Source organism: Anolis carolinensis, chromosome 5 (genome assembly GCF_035594765.1).
Source record: "Anolis carolinensis isolate JA03-04 chromosome 5, rAnoCar3.1.pri, whole genome shotgun sequence".
Lineage (NCBI taxonomy): Eukaryota > Metazoa > Chordata > Lepidosauria > Squamata > Dactyloidae > Anolis > Anolis carolinensis.
The window spans coordinates 139,721,210-139,742,519 of NC_085845.1; the positions used below are offsets into that span (position 1 = coordinate 139,721,210).

The following is a 21,310-nucleotide window of genomic DNA, read 5'->3' on the forward strand; positions in this document are numbered from 1 at the left end:
TGAGTTTCCAATCTCCACAACTTTCCCTTCAAAAGCCCCTCTCCTTTTTACCTTTGGTACATCTTCCTCAATTCATCACGGTTCTGTTAATAATGCATGAATACTAAAAAGTGCAAAATTATTTATAAACATCACAATAAAATTAAAAATATGGTGCACACATCCCATGAAAAGACTGCCTGCAGCCAATCAATCAATGGTTGCCTATTGAATAAAAAACGGTATTTGCCTCCCAAGTTTACATCTGGGGAGACATACACAACTTTGTTGTCCCAGCAGTCTTAGTCAAGAAAGTACTTATCTTTGTCAAAGGTCTTCCAAGTTTCTTTTGTAATGGAATGCTATGCTGTTGAATCAATCAGTTAAAGGGACCATTAACTGATTGGAAAAAAAAGGCTTCAACACATTTCAACTGGCATGATAAATAGTCATTGAATACAAAATCAATTGTCAGAAAGGCTGCATCAACTACATGATTGATGTTGGCAGTGGGTCATTTTCAAGGTGCCAAATATATTCATGTCAAGTTTTGAATCTGCTTAAAAGATGTAATTATAATCTCTAGGCTTCTCATTCACAGGGTCCCCTTCAAGTTGAAGGTGACTTGAGAGCAACTAACACAGCATCACTGATACAGTGCAGCAACAAGTATAGTAAATGGGCACACTGTTGTGCTATGTTAAGCAACACTTTGTGTACAGTATACGAGAGGGAGGGAGGGAGGGAAAGAGAGCTTGTCCTACGGCAAACCTTCTGTAAAAAATTACAGCCTAAATCCTGTGATCAGTCTAAACTACCATTGCCTAAATAGTAACTTGGTAAATCAACAATTATATTTCATTGATTCAATGGGTCTGCTTTAGGCCAACAATAGGGTTCGGGCTTTCATCTGCTAATGAGTGCCATCAATTCAGTGACTGTGACCTATTCTAGAGGTTGAGGACTTCTGAAAGGCAATGATAGACTAAGAATAATTTCAGGTTCATAAATTAACTTTGGGGAATGTTGATCATTATGGCAAGAAGCTGGGAGAGGTCAAAGCTTTCTCTAATCTCATCTGAAACCTCTTTGGTTATTTTCTCCCCAAAGCATTTGTGCTGTCCTTGTGATGCCACAGGTCACCTGGAGAGACAGCTAGTCAAAGGTCCACCCACTTGTATGGATCATGATATCATCACATGACGGCTGTTTTGATGGAAGCCTCTCATCAAATATATAATGTATGTAGTCGTGCAGTCTTTGGAGGACTACGAATTCTATTGGTTAAGTGGTGGTAAAATGAGAGCAGCAATCCACTTAAGTTTTGTACAATATCCAAATAGAAATCAGAAAAGTCTTTTTTACAGTCTAGTCGGCTGGGTGAGATAAAGGTCATGAGACTGGCTGAAAGGAGTATCCATATCTATTGTTCTTGGGCACTGAATATTAAATATGTCATGTTGATTTATATATAAACAGCCTGCTGCTTACCACCACTTATCTGAAGTGACTCACAGTGCTTTAGGCTTTGGGGCATTAGATGCTGAACTGAAGTCAAAAGTCAGCTTGGCTTCTGTCAGTAGGGGAAGATTAGACTTTAGAAGATATTAGGCCAAGCTATAAATAATATAGTCATCCTGCACATGTATTTATGCTTGATCATTTTGTTTTCATATACAATATTTCTTGTTAGATTTTTATCCTTTTCTTTCTCCAGGCAAGTCAGGGCACCATAAATGTTTTTCTATCCTTACAAAAACTTCTCAGGTGAGCAAAAGCGATTGATCAAATCCTACCCAGAGTACTGAGTTGGGAACTAAACTTGGCTCTCCCCAGTCCTTCTCTGTTATTCTAAAGACAATGGAAGAAAACACATGGAGTATATGTTGTTTTGGGCTGTCGTATTTGTTGTTGTAGCTCTGTTTAAAACAAACAAACAAACAAAAAAAACAACAGACAATTTTGGGTCAGAATAGTGGATTCAGTGGCAATTCCCAGCTACTGCAGCAACATTTAATTCTATCTAGAGCGTATTTAAAAGAAATCTAGGATACATCATGCCAAAAATGAAGTTCTATACTTGCAGTACATAAGGGATTCCCCAGCCATTCCTCCTTCTCACTGCCTGGAAAGTAGCTAAGAAATAAATCCTTAAACTTTCATGAAAATATTTAGAACACTGTTCCTTTAAAAAAAGGTGTCCCCTGGGCAACGTCCTTGCAGACTGCCAATTCTCTCACTCCAGAAGCAACTCCGGTTGCTCCTGACACACACACACACACACACACACACACACACAAAGAGAAGTTGCAGGTTGCTCTGAATTTCCCTCCAGGGAATGTAGAGCAAAATGCGACTTTGGACTTGTGTAAGTTGTTGGGCCAGTTCCGAGACAGAATAATAACAACTTTATTTTTGTATCCTGCCTCCATCTCCCCGAAGGGACTCGGGGTGGCTTACATGGGTCGTAACTGTTTATACTGCCATCCCATATTCCCTGAGCTCACTGTCCCTTTCCTGTTCTTGTTGTAATACCTTGTGTTGTCTGCTCGTCACCAGGAGTGACATTAACCAGTGATGAGGCAATCAGAGAAGTGTGCATGTGTGTGTGTTATTTCTTTTCCTTCCTGCATCACTTTGGCATCCAGGCTGATGTCATTCCTGGTAACAAGTGGTCAACAAGAGCCAAGTTGTGCCCCCTTCCCACTGCAACAATGAAAAAGGCAGCGGAACCAGGTTTGGTGCCACTGGATGATCAAGACTCCCTTCTGTCTCTACTGCAGGCAGGGCTCCCCAGCCCCAGATCAAAATCATCCAGGGACAGATCCAGCATGTCATTCCAAATCGGTTCTGAGATAAAGAGCTGCCCAATGTTTCATTCTCTGTAATGCTAGAAACATGGCAACTAAAAGAAAACATCATTGTGTGTGAAGGAGAAATCTTAAGGGGAGTCAAGGCTTTTGTTTTGCCCCCAGTAGCCACATCCCTGGTGGCTCCATAGCAGCACCTGTCAAGCCCCCAAAAGAGGGTATGGCTGAAGAGGGGAATTTGGCACTTACTGTGCATGTGATAAGCAAAGGGATGCAGGACCACTTCAAGATATTTTGCTGACTGAAGCCAAACTGAAGGCTACTTTGCTTTAAGGACTGATCAAGTTATTTTAGCAATGAGATGAATAAAAACCCACATTTTTCTCCCTCTCTTTGGTAACGAAATACAACAATAATGAATCAAATTACCAGTGATTTTTCTGATCATTTATGATATTGAATATCAGCAGCCGGCACTTCCTTCTGCCTAATGACAGGCATTCCAGAGCCAATAAAACATTCTCTCTGGCTCATATATGGCTGTACTGAGTATAGTAATTAAATGCTTTGGATTGTAGTAAAAATGACAGTTGAAAAAGAGAAATGTTCACCCTGACCTTTGTAATGTAGTTCTCCTCATGTGAAGAGTAACAGTCTGAAGAAAAGAACCTCTTCATGAGGCGGATCTCCAAATCAACTGGACTGCAGAATCTTAAAGAGTTCTAGGTGCTGCTTCCATGAAGAAATAAACAATGGAGGTCAGGGGAGTAAATGAAATGGGCTTAATTTCTGTGTAGACATGGATTCAAATTACAAGATAAACGTTTCCACCTAAACTTTCGGAAAAACTGTTCAGTAGTGGGATACGCCACCTCAGGGTATGGTGGAGTCTCCTCTAGAGGTTTTTAAGCAAAAGCTGGGTTGCCATCTGTTGGAGATGCTTTCCTGCATGGTGGGGGTTGGCTTGGATGGCCCTTGTGGTCTCTTCCAGCTCTATGATTCAGTGGACTTCATCCCATGGCTTTAAGCCTCCGTTTCCATGCACTTTGGAAACGGAGCCCCACTGAGACCATCAGATGACATAAGGGCAATTCTAGTGGGACTCAAAATTCTACATCGCATGGAAACTGAGCACTAAGACCATCTTCAGGAGTAGGGTGTTACCTGACTCCAAATGACAGAAACCAGGGGGAAGTGGAGGGAGAGACAGACTTCCTCTCTGAAGGGATGTGGGATGTCTGTTCATCCCAGAAGATGGGGAAAGATGGGAAGAAATGGGGTAAGATGGTTCCCTCTGCTTTCCCGCCACTCATGGGATGAGGTCATATGATTCTATGTATAGGAGTGCACTCCTAATCATCTGCAAAAATGACAAACCAATCATACAAATTATTAAAAGAAATCTATTATACAAATGTTGCTTCATAGGCAGTGGAACTGGCTAAAGCTATTTTTTATTTAATTTTATTTGATGTATTTTATCTATATGTCATCCTTCTTCCAAAGTGGGAAACTATATCTAGAGTCCCTCTCTAAAGTCTAAGATCAGTGATAAATTATAAATGAATACCTCCAGCTATGACAGCCTGAATTCTATAGTAGTTTGAGTGTTGGATTATGACTCTGGGGTTGGGAGTTTAATTCCCTTCTTGGCTATGCAATCCTAATGGATGCCTTTGGGAGAGTCATACACTCTCATCTACAGAAAACCCCATGCCTTAGGGTCACCATAAACAGGAAAAGGCTTGAAAGCACACAACAGTAACCCTCTGAAGGTTAAATGACTGTGTTGTATGCACGTGTTTTAAATGTTTAATTGCAGAAAGAGATAGTTGTGGCACAGTGGTGGCTGTTTTTCTAAATCACAAAAATTTGTCACGTTCAAGAACACATAATGGGTGTCCTTGCACGCTTAATGGCCCAAGCCATAGAGCTGAAAACAGATAATATTATCACAATGCAGAAAAGATTTTATCACACTCCTGTTCCCAAAGAGCTCAGTTTCCTTTTGAAACAATTCACTTGGAGCAAATATGTGTTGCTCACAACATGGCCATAAGTATGAGTCATAGACATCTTGTTCTGGGGAAGCAGGAGTGTCTGTATGTGTGAGAGAGACAATCAAACTTTGCCTGGTAGTATTCCAAGTTTGATTGTCTCTCTCTCTGGCTTACTGTGGCACCTACAGGGATATTTTAAAGGAGGAGTGTGACAGTGGCATTTATACTTAGGCTCTAGATCACAATTATAGGGCAATTAACAATTTTTGGTGATTGCTTTAAATTTGCCTTAAATAGGAAAAAAACCCACTTTCATTGAATTGGCATAAACTACGAAGGTATTCCAGAGGAAGTACTGGAACTATTAAACCTTTTTGTTTTTTGAGCAGGGCTTTTCCACTTCCTTTGGAAATAATGTAACCAACAGATTTCCGGATATTCTTTCAACTTATCAAAGAAACATTGCTCTCAGAGGGGAAAATCTCAGTATATGAGTACATGCACTGACCCAAAAGATAACATGTAGGAGAAGCATGGTAGGAATTATTCAGGGCTGAAGCACATCCTGAAGCATAGTGGGTCTGTGTTTCCTCACAACCATACGCTCCATGAATTTAGTAAAGTAGTTTTCAGGGTGCACTACAACCCTCATTTTAAGTGCTTGTCCCCCTTACATTTATCCATAGCCATTATTTCATTTTTTAAAATCTGGAAGCATTATAAGGATTCTAGATACTTATGCTGATTCTGAAGAATGTGGTCATCACTTCAGATTTCACTTCTTAATGAACAAGGTTGGAAGTGGCTTGAATTAAAGCCTGTATATGTACCTTTGTTAGACTATATCTCCCAGAATCTCTTACTCAAAAATATCACAAAAGTAACACTGGTCCAACAAAGATAAAAAAGGTAACATCGCTTTAAAAAAAAACTCTAAATAAAAACAATATCTGAGAACTGGGGGTGTGTTAGTCAGGTGTTGGTCAGGAATGGGTCAGAGGCATCTGCCAGGAGCCAGAAAATGAGAGCTGAACAAACACCAGGAACACCCTGCCATTCAAGGCAAACTCTTAGTCCAAGCGGGAAACCTTCTGTAAGTCTTTTCTGCAGAGGGGAGCACAGTGGCAACCCTGCGTGAGTAGATCTAGTACACAGTCTGAGAATAATTTGCTAACAGGAATATACCCCAACTGTTCTTCTAGTATCTTAGTAGGCACATAATTACATGTTTCTAGTTCTAGCCAGAGCTTGGAAAAGTTACTCCTTTGGATTACAAATTACTCCTTTGGACCTAGAGAATATCCCAGTGAGCATGGTCAATACTGATGTTTGCTGAGGGTAGTAGTTAACTAAAGAATTTTGCCAAACTCTTGTACTAATACTGGTGACTCCTGTTTCTTCCCCTGCTCCAACAAAAGCTACTCAGAATGGGAATGGAATTCTTATTTTTGTCCATGATCTAGTTCCCCTCGCTTGGATTGTGCTAATGCTTTGGTCAAATTATGATTCTATATGAAATATGTTTTCTTTCTGATGTTACTAGAGAGCATCTCACACTGTTCTTCCTCAGTGGCTGTGTCAGCTAGGACTGATGAGTCCTAGCTGTGGTCACAAGGTACAAAGGCTCAGTACTGATCATATTCTGCAGGTACATAGCTTTCAAAAATTAAACACAGACAACACTTTTCTGATTACTGTCACCAAACCAAGGCCTATTCACACTACCCAATGTACTATCTTTATGTATTGTTTGAACTGCTACTTGTTGTAAGCCGCCCTGAGTCCCTTCCGGGAGAGGGGGCGGAATATAAATAAAATGTATTATTATTATTATTACCCAGTTATATACTCTTATCCCACTTTAATTGCCATGGTTCTATGTAGCCTATTGAGCTGGGAAGTCTAAATGCCCTCCCTAAACCGCCAATCCAGGGATTCTAAAGGATGGAAGTTAAAGTGGAATCATAGTGCTATATTTGTGTAGTGTGAATGCATGTCAAATCCAAGCCCTATTTACCCTAAAATTTGCCACAGCAGATGAGACAGACCATTTCTTTCCTTGAGGGGAAGCACTGAGTCAGGAACTAGTTTGAATGCCATTGAAACTCTTCCTTATTCATAGCTTGAAAAGGTTACTTTGGGGGGTTGCAACTCCTGGTGGGATTCATTGAAAACATAGCCTCCAAACGTAACTTTTTGAAGCTGCAGAACTAGTCTCTAATAATGGCACCAGAAGAAGAGATTCCCTGTTGTGTACATTCAATTAACAGTTAATCCTGCATGCTAAGTCACTGTGCAAGTTCAGAGAGCTGGATGTCAAAGAGCTCTTTCACTTTGACTTCTTTTTACTAATAAAGATCTTCTTTCAATCAAAGAAGGGGGATCATCATCTGACTTAAGACGTCTGCTGCTGCCTATTTGCACTTTTGTCATAAGACGTTAGACATCTGGGTCTTCTGTTCCATGAACTGTCCTTTAAAAAGCCTTGTTTTAAATTCCCCGGAGAGCCAGGCTGATGAAAGAATGCAGCACTTTCACCTTTAGCTGTGATGGAATCTTTTCCTTTTCCTATTTCAGGAGCTGGACGTATCAGTCACCACTTGGTTGAAAACTAAGCAAATGTGCCATATATAAACAAAACTGTGGATCATATTCAACCCTTGCGCAGTTCCTCCCAAACTGAGGAACTCTACATCTAGGATGAATTTGGCCCTCTCAAGAAATGTTCAGAGTTGAATGCTGTTAATAGAAATGTACTGGTAAATATAGAAGGCCAAAGTGCATTGCTTGGCACAAATTGAAGCTTAATCCAGACAAGACAGAGGTGCTCCGGGTCAGTTGAAAGACAGATCTGGAAACAGGAATTCAGGATGTGTTAAAAAGGGGTTACACTCCATCTGAAAGCATGGATGGCTGCTCCCAGACTTTGGAACTCCCTCCCTAGAGATACCAAGATGGCCCTGTCCTTGCTTTCTTTTCATTGGCAGGTCAAAACATTTTTTTGCTATCAAGCTTTTTCAAATATAAAGAAAGGTTAAAAATAAAGATCTTTTTATCCCATTTCTCACAATATAGGGACTCAAGGTGGCTAACAATAAATATCAAATGATGCAGATTCCAACAATATAAATGCACTAAAACACAAAAACTACAAAACCCAATTAAACTATTTGTGCCATTAAACCTTAAAGATTAAAACTTTAAATTATGTTAAAACTCTACATCCACCCCAAAAGCCCAACACATCATCCTCAACAGCCCACCTTTCATTGGCCCATATATCCATGAAGTTCATAAAGAAAGATATGGCCTTCGAAAAGCATGGACCCAAAACGTATAGGCCTTTATAGGTCAAAACCAGCACTTTGAATGGAGCTTCTGGTTGTTGTTTATTTTTTTGGGGAGGGGTAACAATTGAAGTTTCTGAGCACTTTTTGTAGTACATTGCAGTAATATGAACATGGTATCTGTCTGGACAGTGGGAACTGTACCCAGTCTCACTAGTGAGATGGCCCCAAAATAGTTAGGGTGAAGTCAGTGGTTCCCAACCTTTTATTGACCAGGGATCACTTGACCAGGGATCACTCTCCAACATTAGTGCGAATTAGTTTGGTTATTTGGGGTGGTGATTCAGAAAATTGCATTGGATAGACCACATCAGCTCTAGTTTCTGATACAGAATATATGCCATCCAGTAGTCGCCACCTGCTTGCCTACAGAAAACTATATTTAATAATCTAGAGCTAATGTGGTCTTTCCAATGCAATTTTCTGAATTGCCACCCCAAATAACCCTTAGGAACAGGCCTAAAAACAAAGACACCAAGTTGCCCCCCACTTCCAGGTGCTACATGGAATGGCTCCACTCAGGAGGAGGGAGGAGGAGAAGCAGCAGTCAGAAGGCTTGTTGTTGCACTTTTCGTGGGTAATCAGACTCCCCCCTCCCAACATCCCCGTTGGCTTGGCACTATAAGAGGGTTTTGAGAGACCAGTCACTTTCGTTGCAATGGTGGGTCATGGACCATATTTTAGTTCTTGGGGACCACTGCTGGTCCATGAACCACAAGTTGGGAACCACTGGTTTAAAGTGAAAATCTCTGGAAAACTCCTTGGAAACTGCTGTGTGTCATGAAGACAGTCATGTGTGGTGTTTACAGGGTTTGGGGTTCACACAGACAAGCCCTGTGGCAGAGAATGTGGAAACACGGGTATGTTCCATCAAGTACATTCTAAGGAGCAGAAGTCACATTACCATGACTGCTATGCTACTTGGTAACATGCTGCACAAAACAATCGGGACATTGCTTTGGACTGCCTGTGCAAGTGTTAAAAAGAATAGTCAGCACAACTTAGCATTTTCCACACAAATATCCTACGCAGGAATATTTGTGACTTCTCCAGCAGGGTTGCTTATTCTTCCTCACTTTATCGCTGCCTCCACAACCCTTTTACAAGCTTGGTCCATTCTCTTTCATATACTCAGAATGCAAACAAGGCTGGTCCTTCATCATTCAGAGAGGCAACTGCCTCCTGTCGTTCCTTCTAAGTCGTCTTGGTCTTTCCTCTCTTGAAAGACACACAAAACTCTGTCCTCCGTCCCCTGAACTGGCATGCTTTCCTCAAATGTGGTGGAGAAACTTATATAGCCAGTGTTGAAAGAAGGCTTAGTTCCCACTTCAGTCAGCTTTAGTATATGGAAGGAAGGGAGATCTCTGCCTCAGGCCAAATATTGTATTAGATTAGCTCCAAGCAGAAGAAAAGAAAAATGATATTACTTTCCCCAGACGTGGCTACAGGTGTTTTGACACCGAGTTCAAAAAAACATCTCAGACTTGTTTTCCAGGCTCTGTTGCTCATTCTGGAACGGACTATCATGATAAAATGTAAAAAACAGATGTGTGAGTGAGCTGTATCCTCACTTTCAGTGCTGCTGGAGTATTAAATTAAATATATTAAAGAGGGAATTGGCACACATTCCCTTTGAGCAGAGATCTTATGATGGGTGGTGCATGCCAACAAAACATTTACAAGGACTGGCCTGAATGAGCCATTGGTCTTGCCCAATGAACTGTTATTTTGACTCCTATGCACATGATCGCCACATAGTTAGCATGTCACTATAGCAAGCAAACATTTTCCTATGGAGTTATGACTCATGGGCACTGGCATTGAAATGGAAACCAGTACATAAGGATCCAATTATGCTGAAAAAACAAAAACAAAACAAAGCATAAACAGAATGAGCCGTTGATCAAAACAAACACAATTGGATTGCTTTGAGTTTTCCGGGCTGTATAGCCATGTTCCAGAAGCATTTTCTCCTGGAACATGGCCACACAGCCCAGAAAACTCACAGCAACCCACTGATTCCAGCCATGAAAGCTTTTGACAACACACAAACACAATTGTTGGCATAATTCTTAAGGAACAACTCTGGAAGCCTAAGCTAGGAGAAAATATTGACTTTTACATCATGGAAATGGAGAAAAAAGCAAAGAAGGTAATTAACTCTTTTCTTGCCAGATATCCTTCTGCATCAGATCACCATCGCTGGATGTTTTTCCCTTCTCCATTAAGTTCCAACCACACATATTGCTTAACTTTACAAACATTTGGAAATCCCTGGATGGAAAACATTTGGAAATCCCTGCATGGTGTGTGTTCTTAGGTTCTTAGTTTATTTCACCTAATTATACTAGATTTCAAGAGGCCTGATTAACAGAGTAATCCTAAATATATCTATTCAAAGCCAATGCCATTAAGATTGTCATGTGTACAGGATTCCAGACGTAATAGAGAGAAAACAGGCAACCAAGAGAGAATTAAGCATGCATTCTTTCTGCAACTTTCAGTGACACTTCCTGCTTTTTAAAAATTATTATTTCAATGTTTATAGTTTTATTATTATCATCATCATCATCATCATCATGACCATTTATTTATAGTGCAATCACTGTACTTTATTTTACAAGTAAAAGAACAAAGCAGTTCCTTGCCCTCAGGTGTACAATGTAATTATCATGGTACAAAAGGAAAAAATGGGATGGCAGTGTAGGAAGGGATTAAGTTCAGGAGGCATTGCTTTTTCTTCTCTTTAGAAGGATAGGACACTGGCAGGTAGGATGGATGGAGGACCTTTCATCTACTTCTGGGTTTTGGCATCATGAAGCTGTACCTGCTTCTTCTCTCCCATGAATGCCTGGCCAATGACAGTTGGGATGGAGGGAGGATTTTTCACCAGCTTCTTGACCCAAGCATGATGAGGCTGTGCCTGTTTCTTCTCTCCCTCTGAGGCCAAAGCAGTGGCACCTGGAATGGAGGGTTGGCCTTTCATATCTTCATACTATATCGTGGCCACAAGTTATATAGAAGGCACCTTTAAGTGTCTGATGCATTGCTTATCTTTGTCCAGCAGTTGGTACCCACACTTCCTCCATCAGCTGCAGTCATCATAACCAATGATGGTAAGGATGATGGGAGCTAGCACCAATTTTGGCAAGGCTGATTTTAGTCACATCTAATAGTCAAGAATTAATACCTTTTCATAACAGCAACAAAGCATTTTGGTAATTATGTGTTCACAGCTTGCTTTTCAAACCTCTAGACTCTGTTTGCTCTTCCTCAAACTTCAGTAATGAAAAGTTTCAGTTTGTTTTACTCCCATGTTCAGTAGAAAATCAGTAATGTCCCCCTTCACTGCAACCTTGTGCATGACTCTTTTAGAATCAAGTTCCACTAAGCTCAATTGTTCTTCAACTCAGCTGTTCATACAGGGTCATAGCATTAAAGTGCTAGTTGAAATAGATGGTGAAAACGACACTGATGGTTATTATTTTAAAAGAAAATACACTTTCAGTTTGAGACTCAAGTTTAATTCCAGTCAGTTCAGCAGTCGTTCTTATAAAATACATAATTCCAGATTAGCATGGCTGTGTAAATATTGCCACCCTTTCACATGCCAATGTACCTACGTGATGGGCAGAAATTTTGTCAATCTCCAATCCAAGAATCTGGAATATGATTAATCCTGATGAGAGCTGAATTCCAGACTGCTGAAACAGCTGCTTAAGTGGATGCTTTGAATGATTACACTGCACACTGATGCGTTTGATCATGAAAGTAGATTTGTAAAGACTTATAGTCTCAATCTAAGCTAGTTGTATGTACTAGAAAGTCAACACCTCTAAGTTAAACTTTGTTGTTGTTATGTGCTTTCGTATCCTTTCTGACCTATAGTGATATTAAGGCAAATATATCACAGTGCTTTCTTGGCAAGGTTTGTTTCTTGGCAAGAAGAGTTTGTCTTTGCCTTCCTTAGATATTGAGAAAGAGTGACTTGCCTGAGGTCACACAATGGGTTTCATGGCCAACTGGGGATTAGAACACTGGTCCAATGTTCAAACGACAACCCCTTGGCCCTATATCCCAGAATATCAAGGCAGAAAATCCCACAATATCTGCTTTGTACTGGGTTATCTGAGTCCACACTCAAATAATGTGGGATTTTCTGCCTTGATATTCTGGGATATAGGGCTTTGTTGGAAGGGCCCAATTCTGGCATTATGTGAAACTTACTGGGAAATAAAAATTAATAGGACTACGGTTCAGATTTTTTTTTAAAAAAACAAACAAACAAGAAAACAATGAAAAACGTTAAGTAGCAAGTATGGCCCACTATGAGTAGGAGTTTCTGGAGAGAACACAAACAAGGAACTCGTTCTCTTTGCTGTATCCCTTTAGCATGTAGGCATAATGCAGCTCTGATTAAGGATATCAAAATGCAATGGTTGCATACATACTAGGATTTACTGTTTCAGAGAAATAGCATGTGTGGGTGTTGGGAGGGACTGTGCCTGTGGAAGAAACAAGAATGCACTGGAAAACAGACTACATATGGCACAAATCCAAATGTATACACTAGTGTGGATAAACCCTGAATGCGCAAGCGTGCACACACATCTAAGATGCAGCATCTGATCCTAGTATTTCCGAGTAGCAAGGCTTTTCCAGCACCTTTTCTCTTTCTCTGGCTCATACACATCCCTATTTGTGTCGTGGTTAAGTGATTTTATGTTGCAATAATTTTTTTGAAAGTGCTGTTTCCCCATGTGTCACATTACATTATGTCTGTTTTAGATTTCAGCTTTTGAAATGCAACTTTCAAGGCCTCATGCTGACATGAAGGATTATGAACTCTAACTACAAGGTAAAAAGGAAAATAAACAAGTATTTATTTCCTTCGTTTCTACAGCCACTTGTGTGGCTTCTGGGACTTATATATCATGGGTTTATAAGGTACATGAAAAGCAAAGGAAGCTCCGTAAGAAGAACTTCCAGAGCTGCCAAGATTTTGCAAAATAGTGAGCACGTTTGATATGAATACACTTGGTGGAGAACTCCAAAGCTTGATGATGTTATCCTTTTTTGCATAAAACTGCTGCCCAGCTGTGAATTCTGACATTATTTTTTCAGAGAAAAATCAAGCATATGCCCTAGAGTCTCTACACCAACAGCTCATTAGAATACAACATCTCAGAACTAGATGTAGTTGTGCTAAAAGCATTAGCACAAGAGTGGTTTAATATTGTTGCGGTAAAAATAAATGTCATATTGGTAAAAAAAATTATTGGAATAAAATTCAAAAGTATTAGTTAATATATGTTAATTCCAAGATCCAGTTTATAATAACCAAGAGTTGCTACAATTGATATCCTGCTGTATGTATTCCATGGCCATCAAAATAAAAATGTGGGTGAGATTAGCCAAAAGGATGCACTACGACTGGTTACAATCTACAAAAATGCTGGAATTATTACACCATGTAACAAAACTTGAAAAAAAATATGTTCCTGGTTTGAAAGTGTTAATTCTGGTTTAATTGTGAAGTACAGTAGAGTCTCACTTATCCAACATAAACGGGCCGGGAGAACGTTGGATAAGCGAATATGTTGGGTAATAAGGAGAGGTTAAGGAAAAGCCTATTAAACATTAAATTAGGTTATGATTTTACAAATTAAGCACCAAAACATCATGTTATACAACAAATTTGATAGAAAAAGTAGTTCAATACACAGTAACGCTACGTAGTAATTACTGTATTTACGAATTTAGCATCAAAATATCACGATATATTGAAAACATTGACTACAAAAATGCGTTGGATAATCCAGAACGTTGGATAAGTGAGTGTTGGATAAGTGAGACTCTACTGTACTTACTTTGAAAGTACCGTAGTTATTACACTCCAGAAAATTCGTATTGGTAGCTGCCACAAACTATGCTGAATTGGTTGAGATTCTATGTCATAGCAAAATATGCTGCAGGGTGTCCTGCCAAAGCAAGTGTTTGCAGTTTAATCAACTTTTCCATGTTTTTTTATGATAGAACCAATTAGGAAATGACATGTATAACCCAGGAACAAAAACTGTGTTACATAGTGTTATTGGGGCAGCTTTTTTTATTGGGCTGCCATGGCAAAGCAGATGAAATCTGATGACACCAAGCAGTTTAATTCTCCAATGTCTCAGGGCCCTTCCACACAGCCATATAACCCAGAATAACAAGGCACAAAATCTGTTTTGAACTGGGTTTTCTGAGTCCACATTGCCAAATATTCCAGTTCAAAGCAGATAATGTGGGATTTTATTCAGCTGTGTGGATGGATTTCCTCCATCCACAACTATTTTCTTCCTGTTGCTACCCTCATATACACTGAATTAGTGGTGGCAGAGTGTGCCAAAAGGGTTCTTGCCTGATCATTCAAATTAACTACATTTGCATATATTTCTATCTAATTATGACTTGTGTGATACACATAAATCTGTTCTCCTGCAGCAGGGAAGGGCTGAGGGGCTCCAAAAGAACAGCCAAAGGACTGCTGTTACTGCTGCCTGAGGTGGTTGTTCCATAATGTCTGTCTAATGATAGGGCCGGTCTTGGCAGAAACATCAAATAAAAGGAATTATAACTGTTTCAAGGGGTGAATCTATACTGTACTGCATGCCTCACAAATCCCTGGATTCCATTACAAAGAGCCATGGCAGTTAATTTGCATTAAACTGTATGAATTCTACAGCATAGATGTTTCCAGGGATTACTACCTGCTTGATCTCTCGCTGTGTCTGTTTGAAACGTACCCATCTGGAAGTTTGGACATGCAAATACTGGCAATTTCTACAAAGCACCTTTTATTGTATATAGAGCAGCACATCTCCTGATTTTTACACATTACAAGGCACTTTTAGAACAAATACTGAAGCCTTTCGAAGAACTGCTTACAGGGCAGATTCCTCCTCCCTTGCCTAATCATTTGTCTTCCACAGTTGGCTTTGCTTTTTTGCTACTGTGTAGGTGTCAGCATGGAACGGAGTGACAAAAATGCAAAAGTTCTGAACAAATGGATACAATGCTCAGAACTGGGGAAAGGGTGGGGTGATTCTAGAAACCATGAAAAAAATGAAAAAAGAAATAATTACAATAAATAAAGTGGTCATCACCGTTGGACTTTGTGTTATGCAGGTGCTAGAACTGCCATTTCCTCTTCAAAGCACACATTGAAAGATTGAAACATCAATTTATTTAACTTATTAATTACTTCAACACCAAGACTGATTCAGCACGTGACATTCTTTAGCATTTGCTACAGTTCCAGGTAGTGCACAAAGACCCACTATTAGTGTTGGCCATGGGCTCCCTCCCTGTGGCAGGGCACCATTTACATTTTCCCCATCCTCTACAGAAGTTGATGTAACATCATTGCAGAAAACAAAACAAAAAAGTCATCTTGGATTTCTGAAATAGTAACGAATGGACTTAATGTCAAGGGAAAACCTTTACTAAGTGGTTTCTCAAAATCTAAGTGGTTTCTCAAACTAGCAGCCAGTCCACTGAATAATAATCCATATTGTAGATTACATGACCACAGACCAGGGTGGACAAGCATAATATGTCAAGGATACATTCATTTGTGGGCAATCTGTTGAAGCCCATATGTTAGTGGCATTTAATTTTTTTCTATCCTGTACAGAATTGATGTAACATCATTGTGGAAACAAAAAACAATAGCTTGGGTTTCTGAAACAGTAAGGAGTTCTTCAAACTAGCATTCAGTACAGTGAATAATAATCCACATCTAAGATCCTGACCACAGACCAGGGTAGACAAGCGTGATCTGTCAAGGATACATTTATTTGTGAGTAATCTGTTGAAGGCCATATGCTAGTAACAATAGGAGGATGTACTATATGTAAAAGAGAGTGCTCTATGGTGACTGTGAAAGCTTGAGTTTTTAAAAGTTTTTTTTAATACTTCATTTTGGTTAAAAGTTAGCACGCCATTATTGGACTGAGAGTTCACTATTTGAAATGTTTGCTAATTTTCTCATTTGTTTTCGGGACATTGCATATAACAGATATTTTCAGTCTCTCCCAAGAGGGATGCCTAGAAACATTTCCTCCAAGATATGTGGGGTGTTTTCTTCCCCTTTCCTCATTGGTGATTTGCCTCCTATTCCCAACAGGACTCATCTTTCTCTGCTTAGTAATGCTCTCTAGATCCCATCCAGCTCTGAACATATCACTAACCTCCAAAGGTCTTGCTGCTTTGGGAACCTCAGCTGTGGCTGATGAATGAGCTAGAAAATATGTTCTTTTGCTGCACTGCCTGAACATTCCCACATCTATTTTCTCATCCAGGCTAAAATAAATAAATATGCATGTTGATTTATTGTACACTGATTTTTTATGATACTTAAACTTTCACAGTTTACTGAAATACACTGCATCTCAATATGGAGAGGTCTGATATAGTAATACTGTAATTTTATAGCTCTAAATCCTACTGTTACTCCTGACTAGAGAAAACCCATTGAACCAATGGGATTTACCTATATATTGATTTACCATACAAGAATTTACTGAATGGATCTTCTTGAATTGGAATTAAAAACAGAATTACAGGTTATGAATGTTCACTTGGAAGCAAGTCTCTCACTGTTGAGTGGGTCTTATTCCTAGCAAAAGATCATTGGATTACATCAGGGTTAGACAAAGTGCAGCCCTCCATGTGTTGTTGGTCTCTAACTCACATCAACCCTAGTCAATACAGCCAATGATGAAGGACAATGGGAGCTGCAGGCCAAGAAATTATGGAGAGCCACCAGTTGCCTGTCATGAATTACCTTGCCAGATCGGTAACATTTCAGCCAGAAATCATTACTCTCAGCTTTCCACCTGTAAAATGGGAATTTTAAAATGATCTGAGAATTCTGTCACAAAAATTCTGTTAGCATCTTTAAATGAAAGTTCTGTCTATTGGAACAGGAATAGAATTCCTTTTGGCCATACTCTACAATGACATAATAAACAAGGAAAGAAAGTGAATATTTCCTGGTATAGTTTTTAAAACTATGGGGCAACTGAAATATTCAAGTGGAAAAACATGTTGGGAAGCTCTCTTTGGATGGGACCAGTTTAATAATAATAATAATAATAATAATAATAATAATAATAATAATAATAATAATAATAAGAAGTTATCTGCTTCTTCTCACAGTGGGGTACAACATAGTTTTTTTCCGTGCCAGGAGCGACTTCAGGCAACTTGCTTCTGGGGTGAGAGTATTGGCCATCTGCAGAGACGTTGCCCAGGCGATGCCCAGATGTTTTACAATCCTGTGGGAGGCTTCTCTCATGTCTCCGCATGGGAAGCTGGAGCTGACAAACGGAAGCTCACCCCACTCCCCGGATTCGAACTGCCGACCTTTCAGTCAGCAGTCCTGCAGGCATAAGGGTTTAACCCAGGGGTCCCCAAACTTTTTAAACTGGGGGCCAGTTCATGATCCTTCGGACTGTTGGAGGGCCGGACTATAGTTGGCCACCAAGCAATAGTAATAATAATAATAATAATAATAATAATAATAATAATAATAATAATAATGAGGATTAGAAGAGACCCTTTGGGCCATTGAATCCAATCCCCTTCTGCTTTTGGGCACCAAAAGCACAAGCAAAGCACCCCTGACAGATGGCCTCCCAGCCTCAATGTTAATAATAATAATAATAATAATAATAATAATAATAATAGTTGGAAAGGAAGAAGAGAACCCTTGGGTCATTTAGCCCAACCCCCTTCTGCCTTTGTGCCGTGGGGGCCGGATAAATGGCTTCGATGGGCCGCATGTGGCCCCCGGGCCTTAGTTTGGGGACCCCTGGTTTAACCGATTGCACCACCAGGGGCTCCACAACATAGTTAAAATACATAGATAAAATGAAGGACCACAAAATAAATACAGTAGAGTCTCGCTTATCCAATGTAAACGGGCTGGCAGAATGTTGGATAAGTGAATATGTTGGATAATAAGGAGAGATTAAGGAAAAGCCTATTAAACATCAAATTAGGTTATGATTTTACAAATTAAGCACCAAAACATCATGTTATAGAACAAATTTGACAGAAAAAGTAGTTCAATACGCAGTAATGCTATGTAGTAATTACTGTATTTACGAATTTAGCACCAAAATATCACGATATATTGAAAACATTGACTACAAAAATGCGTTGGATAATCCAGAACGTTGGATAAGCGAGTGTTGGATAAGTGAGACTCTACTATATATTAAAAACATTGAGCAAAGATTAAAACACCAATACTAATACTTTAGAATGCAGGTGTTCAGTGGGTTAAGCCCAATCTCAGATTCAGCAAAACTGCCTAGAAACCCTGGAAGATCAGATCTAGCAAACATACATTCTATTATTCCTACTAGACAACTGGAATTTCATATGTATATGCTTTTTCATAGAACTAATGTTCTCATGATGTTTAAGTAGAATGGGTTCACAACTTGGAAAATTACTTTTTGAACTACAACTCTGACTTCTCAGACAGTAATTCTGGTAGCTGTAGTTTTTAAAAAGGCACTTTTCTAAGATCTGATTGGGTTGCAGAAAGTCCACCAAATCCTGGATCTTGAAGTGCAGTAAGGATGACATCAACCTTGGCCATCACATCTGCATCATGCATGACGTGGCTCTGCCAAGAAAGGATCGTGTCCATGATTTGCCTGATCCAGATGGGCCATGACAGTAGTTTCCATTGACCCAGATTTGTTGGAATGGTTAAAGGTTTGGCATTTACAAGACTGGAGAGAGCTCCAGAAGAGCCCTGGTGCCAAGTTATTTAATTATTTCACCTCCATTTCTGACATGGAGTGGGGGATATCTATCTGTCTGTTTGATTCCATGATTTTGAAAATAGAAACCCAGTTCTATATAGAACAATAACTGAAGATTAATAGGAACTTGCAAACAAATTATTGCAGGGTAGGGTGTTCCTATACAGGAGAATACATTTGTACTTTCCCAAGATGCTCCATTACATGTTCCTCTCCCTTGGCTTTCCATGCCACTTGGCATTTAGGATCACCAGACATGCGCAGTCTTAATTTGAGCTTTTTAAGGGTTCCATCTCTTTATTTTCCCGCAAAACATCCTGAAATACAGGCATTCTTTTCAAGACTTCAAGAGTGGTGCAATTTTGGCAAAATATGTAGAATTCTTTAAAAGAGTCTAAACTATTAAGATTCAGAATTATGCCTTAATCTCTTTAGATTAGGCTACTGTAATGTAATCTATATGGTGCTGCCCCTGAAAAAAATATTCAAAAGTTACAGTCTGTACAAAATATGGAGGCCAGGTTGTTGACTGGTATGTATTTTAAAGTCCATATGTTAGAAACCTTAGAACAAATTAGCATCCACCATGGTTCCATATCAAATTAAAGTACTGAACCAGAATATCTGAAAAGACCTCTCCTTCCCTATGATCCAACCTGGAATTTGAAATCTTAGGGATAGGCGCTGTTATGCGTACTAATTCCAAAACTATTTCAGGACTAATGTTTATCCTAATTTCAATGAATATTTTTCATAATCTTCTTCTGTTTATGCATATCACCTTGAGCCCTAGTTGGCAGAAAACTTACTGGCCAATACTCCTAATAATAGATCAATGAAGCAATTATGTGAAGGTTTTTATCCATATAACACAATTCTATCCATGTCTCCAAGGTGCTACAAGATTCCTTGGCAATGATCTATAGTAGTGGTTTCCAAACTTTGTCTACAGTAATTTACATTGTATTTATTAGAGCCTGCCATTGAAACCTTCATTGTACACATAAGGGTGCACAGAACTGATTAATTAGCAGTAAACTCTTATACATGCTTATCACAAAGGAGGACCTTTACAGTGTTCAGTGTGGTTTATTCCCACAGAAATTAAAATGCCAATTAATATAGCTATAGGCTATATTTTAGAGTAAGGAAATGACAAAACCACCTATTAAATTCATGGGATCACCATAAGTCAACAGGCAACTTGAAGGCACAGATCCCCCCCCCCCACCCAATTCATCCCCAATAAAATAGGATAACTTATAGAATAATGAATCAATATTTAAGTTAAATCCAATTAATTCAACTGTTTACAACACTAGAAGTAGCAATAACAATTAGGCCTAAATTTGTTTACCTATAGGTAAAAAGTACTTCTCCAGGGGGAAAAATCTTATTTACTTTTGATATGCAGCTATTTAGATGTTGCGGTATTAGAAGTCCAGATAGACCTACCATCCACTGCCAATGATGTGGGATAATGGGAGCTACAATACAAAAACATCTAGAGGACCACAGTTGCACATAAAGTTTCATTTAATAACCAAATTTCTCCTTGGGGTAAGGTACAGATAGCAAAAAATATTCCACAGCTAGAAATCCCCACACATTAAAACACTTTCAAACAATTTGATATTTGGTCTACCACATCCAATCACCAGATGCTAGTCTGGCCATGACCCATAGATCCATAGAAAAACAAGGTAAACCTTGTTTTTCACCAAAAATTGGTGAAAAACAAGGTTTACCTTGTTCAGTTTCTAATTGGACAAAAAATGTCTGCAATTGGGAAAAATACGGTTCAGACATATGTGCAACTGGAAAAATGCAGGTGTGACATGGAAAAAATGTTGGCAATGGCGCACTGGAGTGTGTTTGTGAGAGATGGTTGCCTGGGCATTTACTGGACAGTTTGCTTTTGGAAAATCTGCCTAATCTGCCTTTAAAAACAACAACACTGTAGTTTAATAGGGAGGAATAGTTGAGGAGGAATGGTCAGAGTTCCTGCTGCTGAGGTCAGGGATATAGTAGCTAGCTACCATTGGAGAAAATCAGTGGGAGCTTCCAGTAATTTCCTGCCCTACCCAGAAATCCTTGCCGTCAAACCCAGAGAAAGCATTTTTACTTCTTTTTCTCCAAGTGCTGAGCAATGCCCCTGTTTTACACTTAACAGGACTAAAACCATGGCACTGGAGGGTTTCTGATTTTTGTATCCTGTGAGAAGGGACGGGTGAGCTTTTTCCTCTGAAGATATTAACATTAAATAGCTGAGACCAAGCCAATAAAAGAACAGTTTTCTTCTCCCAAGACAGCAGTGGTTTTCCTCAACATACACTAGATTTAGCAGC

At 39.4% G+C, this 21,310-nt stretch overlaps 1 protein-coding gene across 3 annotated transcripts in view; it reads right to left on the reverse strand.

The window, feature by feature from the left end:
- cav1 (caveolin 1) overlaps positions 1-21,310 on the reverse strand; it is a 39,848-nt gene that overhangs the window by 11,359 nt on the left and 7,179 nt on the right. The window contains exon 3 of one of the 3 annotated variants that reach the window (XM_062982404.1): positions 8,520-11,097. The exons of the other annotated variants lie outside the window; for them this stretch is intronic. Coding sequence (XP_062838474.1) covers positions 11,023-11,097 — 75 coding nt within the window. The 3' untranslated portion in view covers positions 8,520-11,022. Of the gene's footprint in view, positions 1-8,519; positions 11,098-21,310 lie in introns of those variants that run through there. 3 annotated transcript variants of the gene reach the window in all.